A 15,375-nucleotide genomic window follows, 5' to 3' on the forward strand; every position below is an offset into this window, starting at 1 on the left:
ATCAAAAGCAGAGCCTCTATCTTCAATACAGGTTAGAGTATACTGTAGTCTGTAGAGTCCTAGATTCGGATCAGACCCGAACCTGTTGATTTTTAAGTCGTGAACTATAAAGTTCGTTAACCTTTTCAGCGATGTTGCATCTCTCTGAAAAAATTATCTATTTATGTCACAAACAAATATTGCTGTCTACTGTCTATTTATTTTTCATGCTCTCTACATTCTCGGGTGTAATTCCCAAAAAAAAAAAAATCATCATTCTTCTGAAATAAGTTTGGTTTCCTTTTCACTTGAAACCAACAACGGAAAGCATGGAACAGGAAAACCGTGACGACTACCATAGTTAGATGTGGTGATTGGTGACTAATGTTACAACCTTTAGCAACTGCTTACAGAAAACAATAAAAGTTCACAAGTGGTGATTTTAATTTGCTTTGATCACAGAATTTTTTTTTTTTGGAGGTCTAAAGAGAGACTCGAACGTGCCAAGAGAAAAGGATTAAAAAAAAAAAATTGAGATCTCATGATTACCTAGAGAGTAAGTAGCTTTTATTTATTAACAAATACGAAATAAGCAAAATTATGGTTTTAATGGAATGATGCTGACCGTCCATGCAAGACGTCACTAATAGAAAATGCTTCACTCTTTTTACTTCTTTTTTTTTTTTAATTCTCCAAGTAAGCAAATACTTCACTCTTCAATTACTCATTCAAAACTTGAAACTAAGGTGAAAATTTTCATTGAGTTAATAAAAAATGTACGACTCTGGTCAGTTTTACTAATGGTCTCCCTAAAACGATTTTGCTGCGGCATCAGCGGAAAGCCGAATAAATTGACGGTATAAAATTACAGATATGGCAGCATAACTATGGGCAAATTTCCTGTTCTAATTCTTTTTACAGTGCTTTTTCAGGTTTTGGTTTTACATCCCCATTTTCAACGGAGGATGGAATTTTCGGAAGTAGGTCACTAGTAGCAGTACCTGCAGAAGTAACAATCTGGGGTGTCCTTGGTGGGGGAGGAATGGTAGACTTGGGGATGCCATTGCTCAACGGTTCGTGCTGATTCCATGTTTCATTTCTGACACTGGCACTCCCGTTGCTGACTAGGTCTCTATGATTACTTGATTCACTTCTTGCGAATGACGAGCACTTTGTCTCTGAAAACAAAACAAACAAAAAAAAAAACAGATATTGAGCCAGACAGATATTTCACCTCCGTGGGAAAAATATTGTGTATTTCACTGCTGTTAGCACATATGAGTGCACAAGACACCATTAAAATCCATTCCAGATAGCAAAGGAAACAAGTTTCCTAACAATTATGGATAAATATGGAAGCTCACACATATCTGCTGATTTTACATCAACCATGGCAACCTTAAATCCTACAAATAAATTTGGTACCGTTTTATCATAGCCTCCAAATTAATCTACACAAGAAACAATGAAATAAGACTACCAAGACAACCTACTTGACTAGAAACAAGTCAAATGTACCAGAGCTTAATTAGGCATCCACAATTTCAACAATATATGCTACTACAGTATTATAGCATGGGTGTGCACGCACACACAGTATCTTATTTTAAATGAGTGCTGTGTGCAATTAAGTAATAAGTTAAATGCAGCTTGCCGGATAACTGAGTCGAGTTGACCCAGGTCAATTCAATCTCAAGTGGCCTATTTTTCCCAATCAAAGCTCGAGTCGAGTTCAAGCACAAAAATTCAAATTTTCAACTAAACCCCATTCCTATATATCATTACAACCAATTCATAAGTTCTCCCACTTAGTAGAAGAGCCCTTTGTGGATTGAGAAATTTAATTTTAACCAAGTACAATATAGAGATGGTAAAGATGGAACTATGCAAAATTTCCCTAGTTAGCTCAAGGGCCAACCTTGAGATTGTTGAGATTTGGCTGGAACCCATTCAAGTCTTACTATGAACATTAGATTTATGTCTTGTTAACAAAATTCTAGGTAGTTAAACGGAACAGAAAGCACTTCAGGAGGAGACAAATCATGCATCCCAACTGGGTACAGATCAGGTGAATGTTTGTCTACTGTAAACTATCAATAATTTGCCTTCTCACTGGTCGCAGCCAAAAAAGTATGGGATTGCAGGACATAATATTATTGTTTCAGGAGTACTCAGCTGGGCACCTAGGGTCCAGTGATAGATTGCCATGTCTACACTGTTTTATTGGTCTAAGGCAATTTGGATTCATTAAGTATGCTTGTATTTTAGAAAATAAAATCCTTCTTAAAGCTAAGAGAGAGAATAGAAATATTAACTTGCCTTTAATTTCTCCTAAAGTGACAAGCTTGTTAAGACAATCACGAAACTTTGTCAAAACAATTCTCTCTTGTTCTGCATAGGCTTCAGTTAGTCCTTGCCCATGAGGCAACTGACAGGACATGTTACTCTGGCCCGTCAAATCACTCGGCGAAGCAGCTGTAGTAAACATGGCATCTTGTTCGTCACACATCAGTGCCAATGTTCCCGGAGACATCGGTCTACTTTTTGAAACATCAGCACCATCGGAAACAGATTCATCAGGGCCAATTTTCTCAGAGGAGTTTCCATCAAAAGAATCAGCTAATCTAGCTTTCTCGGCAACACTCAAATCCTTTTGGTTTTGTGATTGGTCTTGAGTCGAAGCAAGGTGACTTTCTCTATGTTCTTGTGACGACCTTTCTGTTGCATTTCTTTCATCTGGATTAATTAAGATGACACGGAAGATTAGTTTTGCCAAAGGGAAAAACAATCAATTGTTTATAAACTCACCAAATGGTACAGCCCGCTGCATATAAATCAGCAAGAAATTGGATGCTATATGTTTCTAGAGCCAAGACAAACACGTAGAAATGTACTGGAAATTTAGGAACTGATGTGCCAGAACAAATCATTGATTTGTTAATATGTTGCCTTGCCTTCATAGGAATCTTAAACTAACTATCATCATTTCAATTTGCCACTGATAGACTATAATTTGTCAGCACAACTCTCTCTCTTGCCCCCTTAAGCAGGGAAGGGGAGAGATTATAATTTGTTGGCACAACTTTGGCAAGCTAAGAATCTCTCTTCAGAAGCTTCAAATGATTAGCAACAAGTAACTGCAGTAATTAAGTGTTATTAACCATGAAAGAGTTGAATTCTCTAGTTCCCAGCCAGCAGGATTACTTACCCCATTAAGGTGGAACAGCAGAAAGGTCACCCAGAAAATGTTGTGACAAATTTACAACTTCTGACAAGTTACAACATTCAGACATCATGGTCCTTGCCAATGAACTGTATTTGCTTCATGCCCAAAATACAGGCCACAGAAGAATACATGCTTAGTAGGGTTACAAGTTCATGACCCTAATAATAGAAACTAAACCCACTTTAACAAGCAAATCTGAGTAATTTAGTTCCACTTAACTCTAGCTTTGGTGACATTCAGCTCAAAAGCAAAAGCTGTTAAAGTATAACCACCAGATGAAGCCATCATTGCAACTCGCCTTCAAGACACCATCTTTGCTAAACTTTTATAATAAGGAAAACATGAAACTGGATAGCACCATTAGTCCACCAACTAAACAAAACCAAAAGAAAAAAAAAAAGAACTCAACCCACTAAGAAAAGAAATTATTGGCACCACATTTGAACCAGACATTTAATTTGGAATATAACGGCAAAGCTTATAAAACAAGAAGCACCTAGAGAAGTTGTCCATGAATTATCAAGACCCAGTCTGACCTAAATAACCTTCTTTATATCATCTTAACTTGGACAGCTCCAATGCAATTCCTCCTCTTAAAGTTATACTACCTAGGATTCTAGGTTACTATTGCAGATATAAGATTTCTAATTTGTCTGAGAACTGATACTCTATAGGCTTCTAGTCATTGGACATGGATACAGAGAAGGCCCTTCTCCAATAATATGATAAGCTATTTGGCCAAAATTGAAGGTTTTCCACCATATATAGGCAGAAAGTTCTAAAAGAAAATGACTTGATAACTTTTTTTTATTAGTAATTTGATCTAAATAGGAAAAGTTCTATATTTATCAGAAATATAATATCAATTTTAACAATATTCTTCCAAAAGAGAAAATTAAATTAACCAAAAGTGATAGCAAAAATGCTGCAAGAGAATGATGAAAACTGCATATTGTTGGAAATCTGTCTAATGAAATAGCAGACATGAACCTTTTCATAAAATTGGGTTAGACAAGGCCAAGATCAATGATGATAAAAATTTTACTGCGGTTAGCCCAAATAAATCTTAGCAACTTTAACTCTACATTTACCTGCAAGCATCTTCGCTGCTTCTGCTGAGTACACAACCAAAACTGAGCAAAGTTCCTTCAAATCTTGAGGTTGTATAATGTCAGCTAAGAGAGACCTTCAAAGGGAACACCAGTTAGACTTCCAACCAACCATACATATAGATTAAATTTCTTTTGGGCATTAGCTGTACCTGTATGTAAATTTTGAAGGGCCCATTCCAGCAGGATTACCTAAACGAGCACCAGGAATTGAAGATAGCGTCGAAGAGGGTACAGTAGTCTTCATGTGATTTGCCTGCAAGTACATGAGAAGAAGTCTTACTCAGCATCAAGAAAGGAAGCCAATGCTAATTTGCAACTATGGATATTGAGTTATTCAACCCAATTGATAAATTTCTATTCATATGTTAGTTGACTGGAACCAATATCAAGAAGGATTAATAAGTGACATTGCATCAACTAGTTAAACATATGCTGCAGAACACAATGAAATTCTTGCCTGCTGGAACTGTCCCAGCCTGTTAAGAGGATCTTTAACCGTTGACGCAAAGAAAAGCTCCTGGCCTTTTCTTTTTTTGTTCACTGGAGGAGATCCATAACCAGAGGACCCAATTGCACCAGTGATAGCTGCATTTGCAGCCTGCTGGATGTATGCAATATTATTGGCATGATCTCCATGGAAAAGAGCTTGCCTCTCTTCACTTCCTTCAAAATTTTTGCAGTCCATACATTTACAGTTTTCCGAGCAAAGAATGTTCGCTTGAAAACACTCACAGTACTTCTTAAGGCATCCTGATTTCTTGCAGTGACAACCTTTATTATGCTTTCCGATTACTAAACCTTCCCCAGGTTCTTCCTGCATTTATAAATCAGTGTATACCTTGTTAAAGGCAGCCAAAAACAAGCAAATTTTATAATGTTCATGATTTTGCTATGAATGAATATCGGTTATGTTTAAGAATGAGAAGAGCACAATTGTTCTTTTGGTGGCCAAAGTATTGAATTTTTGTCTAAATTCTAAATCCACTCTTACCGTGTAACACACTGACATTTAAACAATATAAAGAATCTGTCAGATAAATTATAACGTGATAATCAAATATCAAAGAACCTTCAAAACTGGGGAAAAAACACAAGGCATGTGCTTGCAACTAAATTAAAGCCGACGACAAAAATTCATACAGCAGTTTTTGATGATGTTTATCAAGATAACGAGATAGATGCCCAATAGACATACATAGGGATGTTCTTGTCTATTTCATTTTGCAATAATGTGTTTTGTGCCGCTAGAAATGTCGACAATGGAAAACAAGGATGGCATAGTAATGGTTGCTCCTTTTGCTTACTTCATGCAAGTTTTATCACCAATTTGACTATCTCTTCATTGATAGCTTATATCACAAAATAGCAACTAAAAATTTGTGATAAGTGACTGCTGAATCAACTGTTATCACTGTAAGTTTTATTTATGCAAGACCATTGGAACACTTGAAGCATTCAAGAATTTGGTCATTTGGACAACAAAAGTAGTTTCGTGCAACGGCCAAGAAAGAAATCCTAAATTGGCAAGATTAACAAATAGCAATGGAGGCATTTAATGTTTCTCTGAGGCCCAAAAGATTTTCCTCCATGAATCAATGCATTTGCAATAACAGGAACAGCATACATACACATCTGGGAAATGAAATTAATTCAAACCTCAAACACCAGACAATACTCAAAGAACATTGAAAATCTCAACTTTTATGCAACTAACACAAGCAACAGGAAAAATCTGAGAAGCATTTGCAGTATGCATATCTCCCAGCCAAATAACAACATTTATGCAGATCTCTTTCCTTTAGTGCTGGAGGAAGTGTCAAACATCTTCTATTTGATAAACCAAATTTAAATCCCAACCGAAGTACCCATAGTTGTGATAAGCATTTCATGCGTGCATTATGCTAAAAAAAATGTTAGAATTGCAAAAAAAATGAAAAATGAAGAGGGAAGTATTTTACTTCATTTAATAACTACGCATTCATATGGAAGTAATGCTTTATGTACAATTACTGCAGCAGGTTAATGACTCCCTAGAAAATTAAAACTGCCCACAACTTTTCAATTTAATTAGCAAAACATTTTACCCAAGCAAAATCTACTAGAGAATACATACTTTACAGCACCAATACTTCAAGACATCAGCCACAAGATATAGTCCAAATTTAAGAATGCATCTTGGAAAGAAAGAGCATACCCTACTATCCCGAATACCATGTGGACTGCTAGCGATTTTTGGTCTAAAAGCATTTGGATTACGCTCCAAAGTATTTTCAACTGCTTCTCGCCTGGCAGCTTCATTTTCAACGTTATTAAAACAATTTACACAGTTGCAGCCATCACAGTATATTCCAGATGCAAAGCACTCACAGTACCTGATCAACAAATTGAAGAAACAGGCACCATCAAGAGGAAGCAATAAGCTGAATAAATTGTCATATGATTCATATGGGTATCTATAGCAAAAGCCACTGAAAAACAGTGATCCAAGAAGGAGACCAAAAGTGTGGGCGGGATATAATGTATCCTGAGCTTTAAGAATCAACTTATTTCTTTAATTGACTAACTATGGTACAACTACAGTGGATGTTTCGGAAGAATTTTGTAACTGCAAGGCTTATTACACAAGGATTGTAAGAATCATAGAAATAATATAAATCCAACTAGATGACACTTTGTTGTCATTAAATGCGTGCTATACTAAAGGTGAAACATTTAAGAACAATATTCACAATTTGCCTTCTGAACTTCAGCAGTGTCAAGTTTCCATTGTTACAATAGTACAAAGCAAAAGCAATTTGAGTTTCTAGTTCAATTACAATCTTGTACCAGAACTTACTGATCACAAGTAACTCAAGTTCCTTAGATTACTCATTAACTATGCCAATAATGTCCCTCATGTGCATTAAAAAACCCAGACCAGCTGTCATAATGGCATAAAGCTCTATGTGTTTTGGTCCTAAACACGAAACCATATTGAAGTGACAGTCATGGTAATTTTCTCAATTGAACTTTGAAGGCAAAGGAAGTTAAATCTGAATCTTAATTATTGTAATTCTTTCTTCCAGAACTTTGAAACTTCAATTGTATAAAAGATCTTGTCTTCGAAAAGATTAATGAATTTCAAATCCAACAATTCCTTTTCCTGAAATTTTGATATCCCTATTATTCTAAATATCGTGTTCTTTGATTTGAATGATAAGAACAAACCCTCAAAGATAAATATGAAAAAATAGGGTAGTCTATTTTCAAGGGCATAACTCCACGTTGTCATGACTTGTAAAAGATGATGACATGTTCTTCCTTTTACTTGTATCTTCAGGAATGGTGCAAATTATGGGCCAAGGCAAATAGTCTCCAAGCAGTTCCAGGAGAAAACAAATTAAGCTAAAGCTTTAGATGTAACGTCACAAAAACACAAATGTAAATCCACCTCAACTGAATTGTGGAAAACCACAACCAAATACACTTATGAAAAGAGGACTGGCTACTCGGTCCTATGAATTTTGCAATGGTTACTTCCTCGTAGTCACCCCAAGTTGGACAAGTATTAGTCTTAGTAAAGTCAATATAGCATTCCAAATTGTCAACCCAAGCTCCCAACACTACACCTAGTTGTAATAAATATCAAAGGAAATTTGTTGAAACTTCAAGATGATAGAGAATCCTTAAAAAATCAATAATTTGGTAAGTGTTCGAATACATCAGAAGGGCATAAATACAGCAACAGAGACTTACAATTTCAAACATCGCGAGTGTTTGCAATTACATTGTTTTTGTTTCTTGGGGGTACCATCTTTAGCGTCACCTGCATTCGATCTTGGCCGTGGTCTTGGTGATTCAGGTTTCCTGAAAAAGAGGAAAAGTAGTTTATTCTCCTATACCAACTAGAGAAACTTTAAGCATATGCAGAATGTTCTAATAAGTTTGTATCTGATATAAAGCAGAAATTCCAGTGCATAACTGAAAATACCAGACACTCTGTAACAACCAGGTAATTAAGAATCAAGGGGTTCAGACACAAGGCATGGCAAGTTCATTCATTTTACACATCCATGGACGTTTCCCTTCATACAGGAATAGATAACAGAATGAAAGGTAAGTGTATACTGATATTAATACAAAAGTGAAGACAAGCATAGAAAGAGCCCAAAACCCAATTTTTCCATTGGGTTGGTCGCAAGGCATTTTACACTTTTATAGCTTATGCTCGTGGAATAGAACTCAATATTTTCACAAAGTGCTCAAAATATCATGGTCTAAATGCTGCAAGTGCGCACAAAATTCAAATTTGTCTCAGCAATCAAATACCCAAATGAGAAAGCGCTTATCTTTCCATCTATTTTTTCAAAAAGATAATGTTTAACTCTTGGCCTACGTCCAAATTCTTCATTACGACTTTCACTTGATAGATTTAATTCAAAAATGGAAATCTTCTTTATAATTTATGAAATGAGACATACAATCACTTCCTCTGAGGATGAGCCAATGCTTGCCTCTAATTGGCACCAAGCAAAAGGGCAATTTATATTAACAAAGGTCAAATTCTTGCCCTATAAATTGTATATAACGCCCAGAATAGAAACTTCAAGCAAAAGTTCAAAACTTTTAAATTTAAAATGAAAAAAGCCAAAAAAGGGATTCAGGGAACTACATAGGCCTCATCTGAGGATGTACAGCAGGTGGCACAGGAGGTTGCTGCATGGACATCAAAGGTATCGGTGGCTGAGGCTGTGGCTGCAGCTGAGACTTCGGCGGCTGAGTCGGCCTTGGAACTGGCTGCTGGAGCTGGGGCTGCGGCAGGCTCGGCCTAACGGCCACCTGCGGCGGCTGAGTTTGCTGAGTATGCTCCCTCAAAGCCGCCGTTGATGTAGCAGAAGAAGCCGCGGCTGATGAAACGCCAGTATACCCCGTAAAATCGAGCTGCCTGGCTAGCTTCTTCGCCGGAATATCAGTCCCCACTTGCGGCGGCAGCTGCTGCTGACCAGTAGTCTCCGATTGAGCATTTTTTGGAGGGAAATCCCCTCCCTCGCTTTGCTCCATTTGAATTAACGATAACAAAACCCAAAACGCAAAAAGAAAAGGAGAAAGAAAAATTGAGGCTGCCAATTTCCGTAATTCCTTGCTAAATAACCAAGAGCGCAAAAAACTAACAAAATAATCTTCAATGGAAATTGACAAAATCTCGCCAAAATTGATCACTTCACAAATTAGAAATCACAAAAAATTCAAAACTTGGAATTGCAAACCCTGCCATTACTCAGCTCAGATTCAAATCAATCAAGAATTCACCAAGATGTCGCCTCCAGAAAATAGGCGCAAAATTAACAAGAATTAACGGCAGCAGGAGCTTCATACGCGTGTGGATACAGGTATATACAAGTGTATGTATAGGAGGAGAGATAAAGGAAGACGAGTCGGGGATGGGATGGGGGGCGGGGGATTTCAGAAGAAGAAGAAGAAGAAGAGAGAAAAGGCTTTGGCTTTGTGGTCTTCTTGTTGTGTCGCTCCCTCTTAGTTTTGAAATTTGATTTTGTAATTATTGAATGGTTAGATTTACGGGGGTAATCCGATCCGACGGCCAAGGATCAGTATATTGATCTGACGGACCAAATTCATAGAAGCATTTGTGGTTGTTGCGTGGACGTACGATTAGGACTTCAAGGAATATTGGGCGACAACGCGAGTAGCGTTATCCGATGCTCGCTAGTCCAGAAAAGTTCTAAGTCGACCGCACTTAATTTCGTGCCACGTCACTCGACATAACCACGTTAATCTTTTTAGCTGTCATCTTCAGACGTGCGATTGGGAGGACGGTCAGGTGTTTGGAACAACGAGAACAGACAATCATTGTTAGTGCGAGTGGAGCCCTTCGTCTTCGTGAGATTCCGCTTCCTTCGTTGGAAGGAAATTAATAAAGAAATGGTACTAGAAAAATATTTTGATGGCGCTAAGGAGTCAGCGACGTAGTTGACTTGCTGAGGTAAAAACTGGAGCTATTCGATCAACGGCTAAGATCTTCCATGAAGGAATGCGAGGTGCGATCGTATCAGTGATCATTCACCGACGAGATTGATTGCGCTCGCTGAAAGCCGAAAGGGAGCAGCAACTGCCGACCCAAAGTCTATTTTTCACAATCAGAGCAATCATATCATTCCCGAAAATGATACTAATTAGTAATTAGGAAACCCGAAAATAATAATGTGGATGGGCTTCAATTTTCATCTGGATAAAAAACATTGAGAGAGAGAGACCCAGAACCAAAAAAAAAAAAAAAAAAAGGTTAGCAGACGGCACCCTTCCTCGGGCTACTTAACACGCCGGTCACAGATTATAAGAAAAGTCGCGCGCTGAAACCAAAAACGATCTTTTTTTCTTCCTAAAGTACCGCAATATCGGCGATGAAATAATAACCCACTTCAGTAATGGCCAGGGATAACAGACGGTATCAGCTGCCTGATCCGCAAGTTACTCAGAGATGGAGCAGCTAGAAGTTGCCCCTGCCCGTCCTCTGCTCAATACAAGTACCAGCCTGTGGCTTCTAATTCCAAAATGGCAGACTGCTAAAAACTAGAGAGTAGTAAGAGAAGACCACTTGGTCTTGGACGAACACTGTAGAAAGCAAAGTGCTGGCAGACACGCCAAACACCCATTACCAACACAAAGTAGCTGAAGGTCGCCGGGAGAAAAATCTAGGCCTAATTACATCAAAAACCATGAAAAAGTACTAAAATTCCAAGCGCAAAGCTATTGCCTCTACTTAACCAGATAGTAGTAAATTACATCTGTTTAACCTGAAGTATCAATAACACCAAGAAGAGCTAACGTGCTAATATCCATCACGCCCCATACCACGCCGATCATCTCGACCTCGCTCTAAGTACATATCTCGACGATAATCTTTAGGTAGTGCACCGCCTCTAAGTGGAGAACGACTTCTCTCCCTAGCATCACGACCCCACTGGCCACGTGGAGGAAGTGCTGTTGGCAGAGGAGATGGTGGTCGTCTCTCGTATCCTTTCCTCTCATTGAAGAGGTTATCCCTTGCACGATCTCTGTGTGCCCAGTCCAGTGGTATGGGTCTATCAAACCTATTTCTCTCACGATAATCATCTTCTGCATAATCTGGTCTATCTCTGCGAAACATAGGATCAGGAAATCTGCCTTCATGTCTAGGATAAGGAGGTCCACCAGCTCTGAAATCTCTAGGCTCATCTCTAGCCCAACCACGAGGAGGTGACCGATAGCCATTCATCATCCTTCCTGGAGAACGATCAGATGGAGGACCAGGAAAGCGTCGAGGGGGAAGTGGCGGAGCAGGATAACCCCTCCGAGGAGGACTCCTAGCAGGAGCATACCGCGGCCTCTTGCAGTTGTTACACACCTCCCTCCTCGCAAAGTTCAGGTTGTTACATCTGCAACATTGACAAGACCAAGTGAGAGAGGAGACAAAAGTAAAATGGATAAGAAGTTTGTCTGCATGCCTGCAAAATGCAAAATAGAATGATCACATCCAGAAATGCCCTTAAATATGCATTACTTACTAATTTCTGTGCTAGACAACACCTTTTTAAAATTTTGGAAGTAATACAGAAAGAATGGTGTGCAAGAATAAACAAGGTGGAGAGTCAACAGGAACTTACTCAGAGCAATACCAATCTCCTTCTCTTGGGCGAACATTTGGATTATTTCTGGGCACAACTTCACCTCTAAAGGGACCTGGACCATATCCAGGCCCATCAAAACCTCTTCCATTGAACCTAGAACCATCCCTTCCGCGACCATACGATGGTGAGTAGTCTCGATATCTACCATGATCTCGCCCACTACCATAACCTCGGCTGCGAGGAGGAACACCTGAGTGATCAAATTCAGGACTGTAGCGACTGTCTGGTCTATGACGCACTGGAGAAACAGAACCTGCACGCATTCTATAGCCTGAAAGAAGCCAGTGAACCCCAAGATAAGAAACACCCAGTTACCTAAGTGAGATACCAAGTAAATATCCTAACAAAACCAGATTTTGTGACTTTGAAATGCCGACAAAAAATTCAATTAAACCCAAAAACACATTACCGTCACTCAGGCATCCTCTTCTGAAACAATAGCAAAACTAAAAGGCTAACCTAGATATGAGTTAGATGGTCAGCCACAGACAGCCTTTGATGTTACTGCACTGGTACATACCCAACATTACCAGTTATAACAACTGAATCAAACAGCCCATTCCACACCTCAACCTTGTAAACTGATTAAACTAATCTTCCCCTAAACTGGTCCCACCAGAAAAAGTCCATGCTCAACCAAATACTTACCAGTCACCTACATGTACGGAAAGTCCCACATGTACGGAACCAGCGCAGAAGATTACTAAGAGAATACCCAAAATCCATGTTCAAAAGCACCACCAAAATGAATCAGCAAAACCCACCAGCTCACATGAAGAACAAGAAACAAAAAGCCAAAGGGTCTAGAGAGAAGATGAATAACTAAAATAATAGACCAGTATCCATTTGTCTGAATTCCTTTTGATACCAGCCAGCTATTTTCATATAGAATTCAACCCAATAAGTCAAACCACAACAATACCCAGCAGAAACAAGAGAGCAAATGATTCATGACACGTGACCTTCTTCTGCACTTCACCAATTGGAGCAAATATCAAACAAAATGCAGAACCCGTATGTTTCAATATGTCTTTGACCTCAAACTGTCATTCAACAGCCATCAAATCTATATAAACCAGAAGTAAACCATTCGCTCTCACGATGTAATAATACCCATACGAGTCTTCTGGCAATCCTAGGCAGGCCTCTCAACAAATTTAAGGCACCAAGAAGAAATGAAAACAGAATGTCACCAATCAACCCGCTCAGCTCACAATACTGGAACCAATGAAATTGCATATGTTACCACTAATAATGTGTTTCTTAATAGAGTACTTAATATCTGTTGACTTCACAATTAGTCTTACATAAGTCAACAAACTGTTAATTGGAACTATGAATGCCACCACAAGCATTTTCCAGTATGAATACTGCATGATGGTTGTACATAAGCGTCGTCTTTGACCAATTTGCCAACCATATCAAACTCTTCTATAAGAAACTTTAATCTGATAATCTACATAGCAGCAAACCAATTTTAGAAGAATAAACCCTCAAACCCACATCCAAGCACAATAACCTCACCTACTTTAGCCGGCAATATAGTCATACCCTGTTTGTTTTCCTTGTACATATTATGAAACCCCAAAATAACCAATACCCAGACTATATTCCAGTATCAGCAGTCACATGGACGTGCCTTCTCAAGTTCCAAGTACTTGCACCAGGCAACATTCAAAGCTGTAAAACACAACACCATACTTCATTCATTATCCAAGACTCGAAAAGTTGTTGTGCTCGAGACACAATATAACGAAGCGTAATGATGGGTGAAGACTTGCCTAGGTATTTCCAGTACGTTTATATATAGGACATATTGCTTAGTAGAATGACTGACCATACTGATTAACAAAGATTTGTGTGTATACCCACTTTTCTACTATCAGGAAAGAAAATATTAATTACTCAACTAGAAATGCTAGCATCAATATTACAAAATATTTTCAGAAGAAGCAGAGTCCTCATTACAGCAATAGTTCACTTAGATGCATAGCTCATAGCAAAGCACAAAAGATATAAATGCAAAGAAAGCACACAGAAGGCTGAAAGTTTTTTTTTTTTTTTTTTTTAAAGACATCCCAGCTTGTTACATAGAAATTGCAACAGAACCAAGATGTCCTTTAAAAATAAAACTACAATATAGCAAAAAGTATAAGTAGAAAAATGCGAACTATATTGTGAATGTTCCACTACCAGGAGAAGCAACAGTCTAGACTTCTGCACCAAATTCAGTTTCTCATCATAACTTATTTTATTCTCCTTATTATAACAGGTAGCTTATCAAAAACCAACAAATGCATGCCCATGAACATGTACAAATCTCCAAGAAGGTGAGGAAAAACCATCACGCATTCCCTTTTATAATATAGCAGATTCGAGATGAGAGTTTTTCCTACCAGAATAAGAGAGAAGTAATTGCAAAAAATAAAGCAAGAAAAACAGAACACCATCAAATGTTCCAAAATACAAAAAACACCAGAAAACATGCAATACTAACAAAATCCATTTCAGCAAAACTAAACACACATAACATGCCACTTTGATATTACATAATTTACTCGGAAACTTTGGGTTTTTTTAGATTAATCCATAAAGGATAGATTTATGTTCTATCGCATCTCTTATCCGTAAATCACCCATCTCGAACTTGACAAAGGCAAACCCTTAAGGGAATGGTATAACAACAATTAGCATGTTAAAAAACTCCGAATGCATCCGACGTCATTGAAGCATAATAAAGAACTAATTGCTACTAGCTCTAAATCAGCTTCAAAATTTTAACAATCCAATTCAATTAGCTATAGGGAAAAAAAAAAAAAAGACAGCCGGATAAACACTTAACAAACAGTATCTCAAATTTATCAATATCTGCACTCACGACTGGTCTAGGGTTTAAAATTTACACAATTGAAAGTAACAGCGAATTCGAGCCAAAACGGAAATTATAAAGACAAACCATGGTCGTCAGCGAAGCGATCGGAGCGGGAGTAAGGAGGTGGCGCATCGCGACGAACTTCCCCAGGCTCGTAGTCGCTGCCTGCTCCACCAGCACCTGTGGCTCCAGCCCCTCCACCGCCGCCTCCGGCGCCACCTCCGCTGTCAGTTGGCCGAACCACAAGGCTGCTCAGCAGAGGTTGATGCGGCGTCGAATGGTCCTTCTCACGTGACCCCATCGCTGCTGCTTCCGTCTTTCCGTCGCTCTGCTCTATATTTCTCTCTCTCGAATATTACCCGCAGAAACACCGTTCGGTGTGTGTCTTTATTTTTTTTGCCGTGAATTTTGTGTGAATATTTTTGGCCCGTCTAAATTTAGCAAGCCGTAAATTTATGTATGAATATTAGGTTCTGGAGTAACACGCCAAATTGAAAATACTTTAGGGTACGGGTAAGTTGC

The 15,375-nt window shown here is 38.5% G+C and overlaps 2 protein-coding genes across 2 annotated transcripts; both read right to left on the reverse strand.

Moving 5' to 3' along the window:
• Positions 1-729: 729 nt before the first annotated feature.
• Positions 730-9,769, reverse strand: LOC113775348 (protein tesmin/TSO1-like CXC 5). Its single transcript, XM_027320183.1, has 8 exons — positions 8,969-9,769; positions 8,053-8,163; positions 6,512-6,689; positions 4,775-5,131; positions 4,467-4,570; positions 4,297-4,391; positions 2,299-2,715; positions 730-1,157 (listed from the first exon to the last, which is right to left on the reverse strand). The coding sequence occupies exons 1-8, from the start codon at positions 9,355-9,357 to the stop codon at positions 895-897; spliced, it is 1,914 nt and encodes a 637-aa protein (XP_027175984.1). The 5' UTR covers positions 9,358-9,769; the 3' UTR covers positions 730-894.
• An 896-nt stretch (positions 9,770-10,665) lies between these two features.
• On the reverse strand, positions 10,666-15,258 carry LOC113775065 (RNA-binding protein EWS). Its single transcript, XM_027319797.1, has 3 exons — positions 14,938-15,258; positions 11,958-12,252; positions 10,666-11,729 (listed from the first exon to the last, which is right to left on the reverse strand). The coding sequence occupies exons 1-3, from the start codon at positions 15,152-15,154 to the stop codon at positions 11,144-11,146; spliced, it is 1,098 nt and encodes a 365-aa protein (XP_027175598.1). The 5' UTR covers positions 15,155-15,258; the 3' UTR covers positions 10,666-11,143.
• Between the last annotated feature and the right edge of the window lie 117 nt (positions 15,259-15,375).

The sequence above is a fragment of the Coffea eugenioides genome, chromosome 6 (assembly GCF_003713205.1).
Source record: "Coffea eugenioides isolate CCC68of chromosome 6, Ceug_1.0, whole genome shotgun sequence".
Lineage (NCBI taxonomy): Eukaryota > Viridiplantae > Streptophyta > Magnoliopsida > Gentianales > Rubiaceae > Coffea > Coffea eugenioides.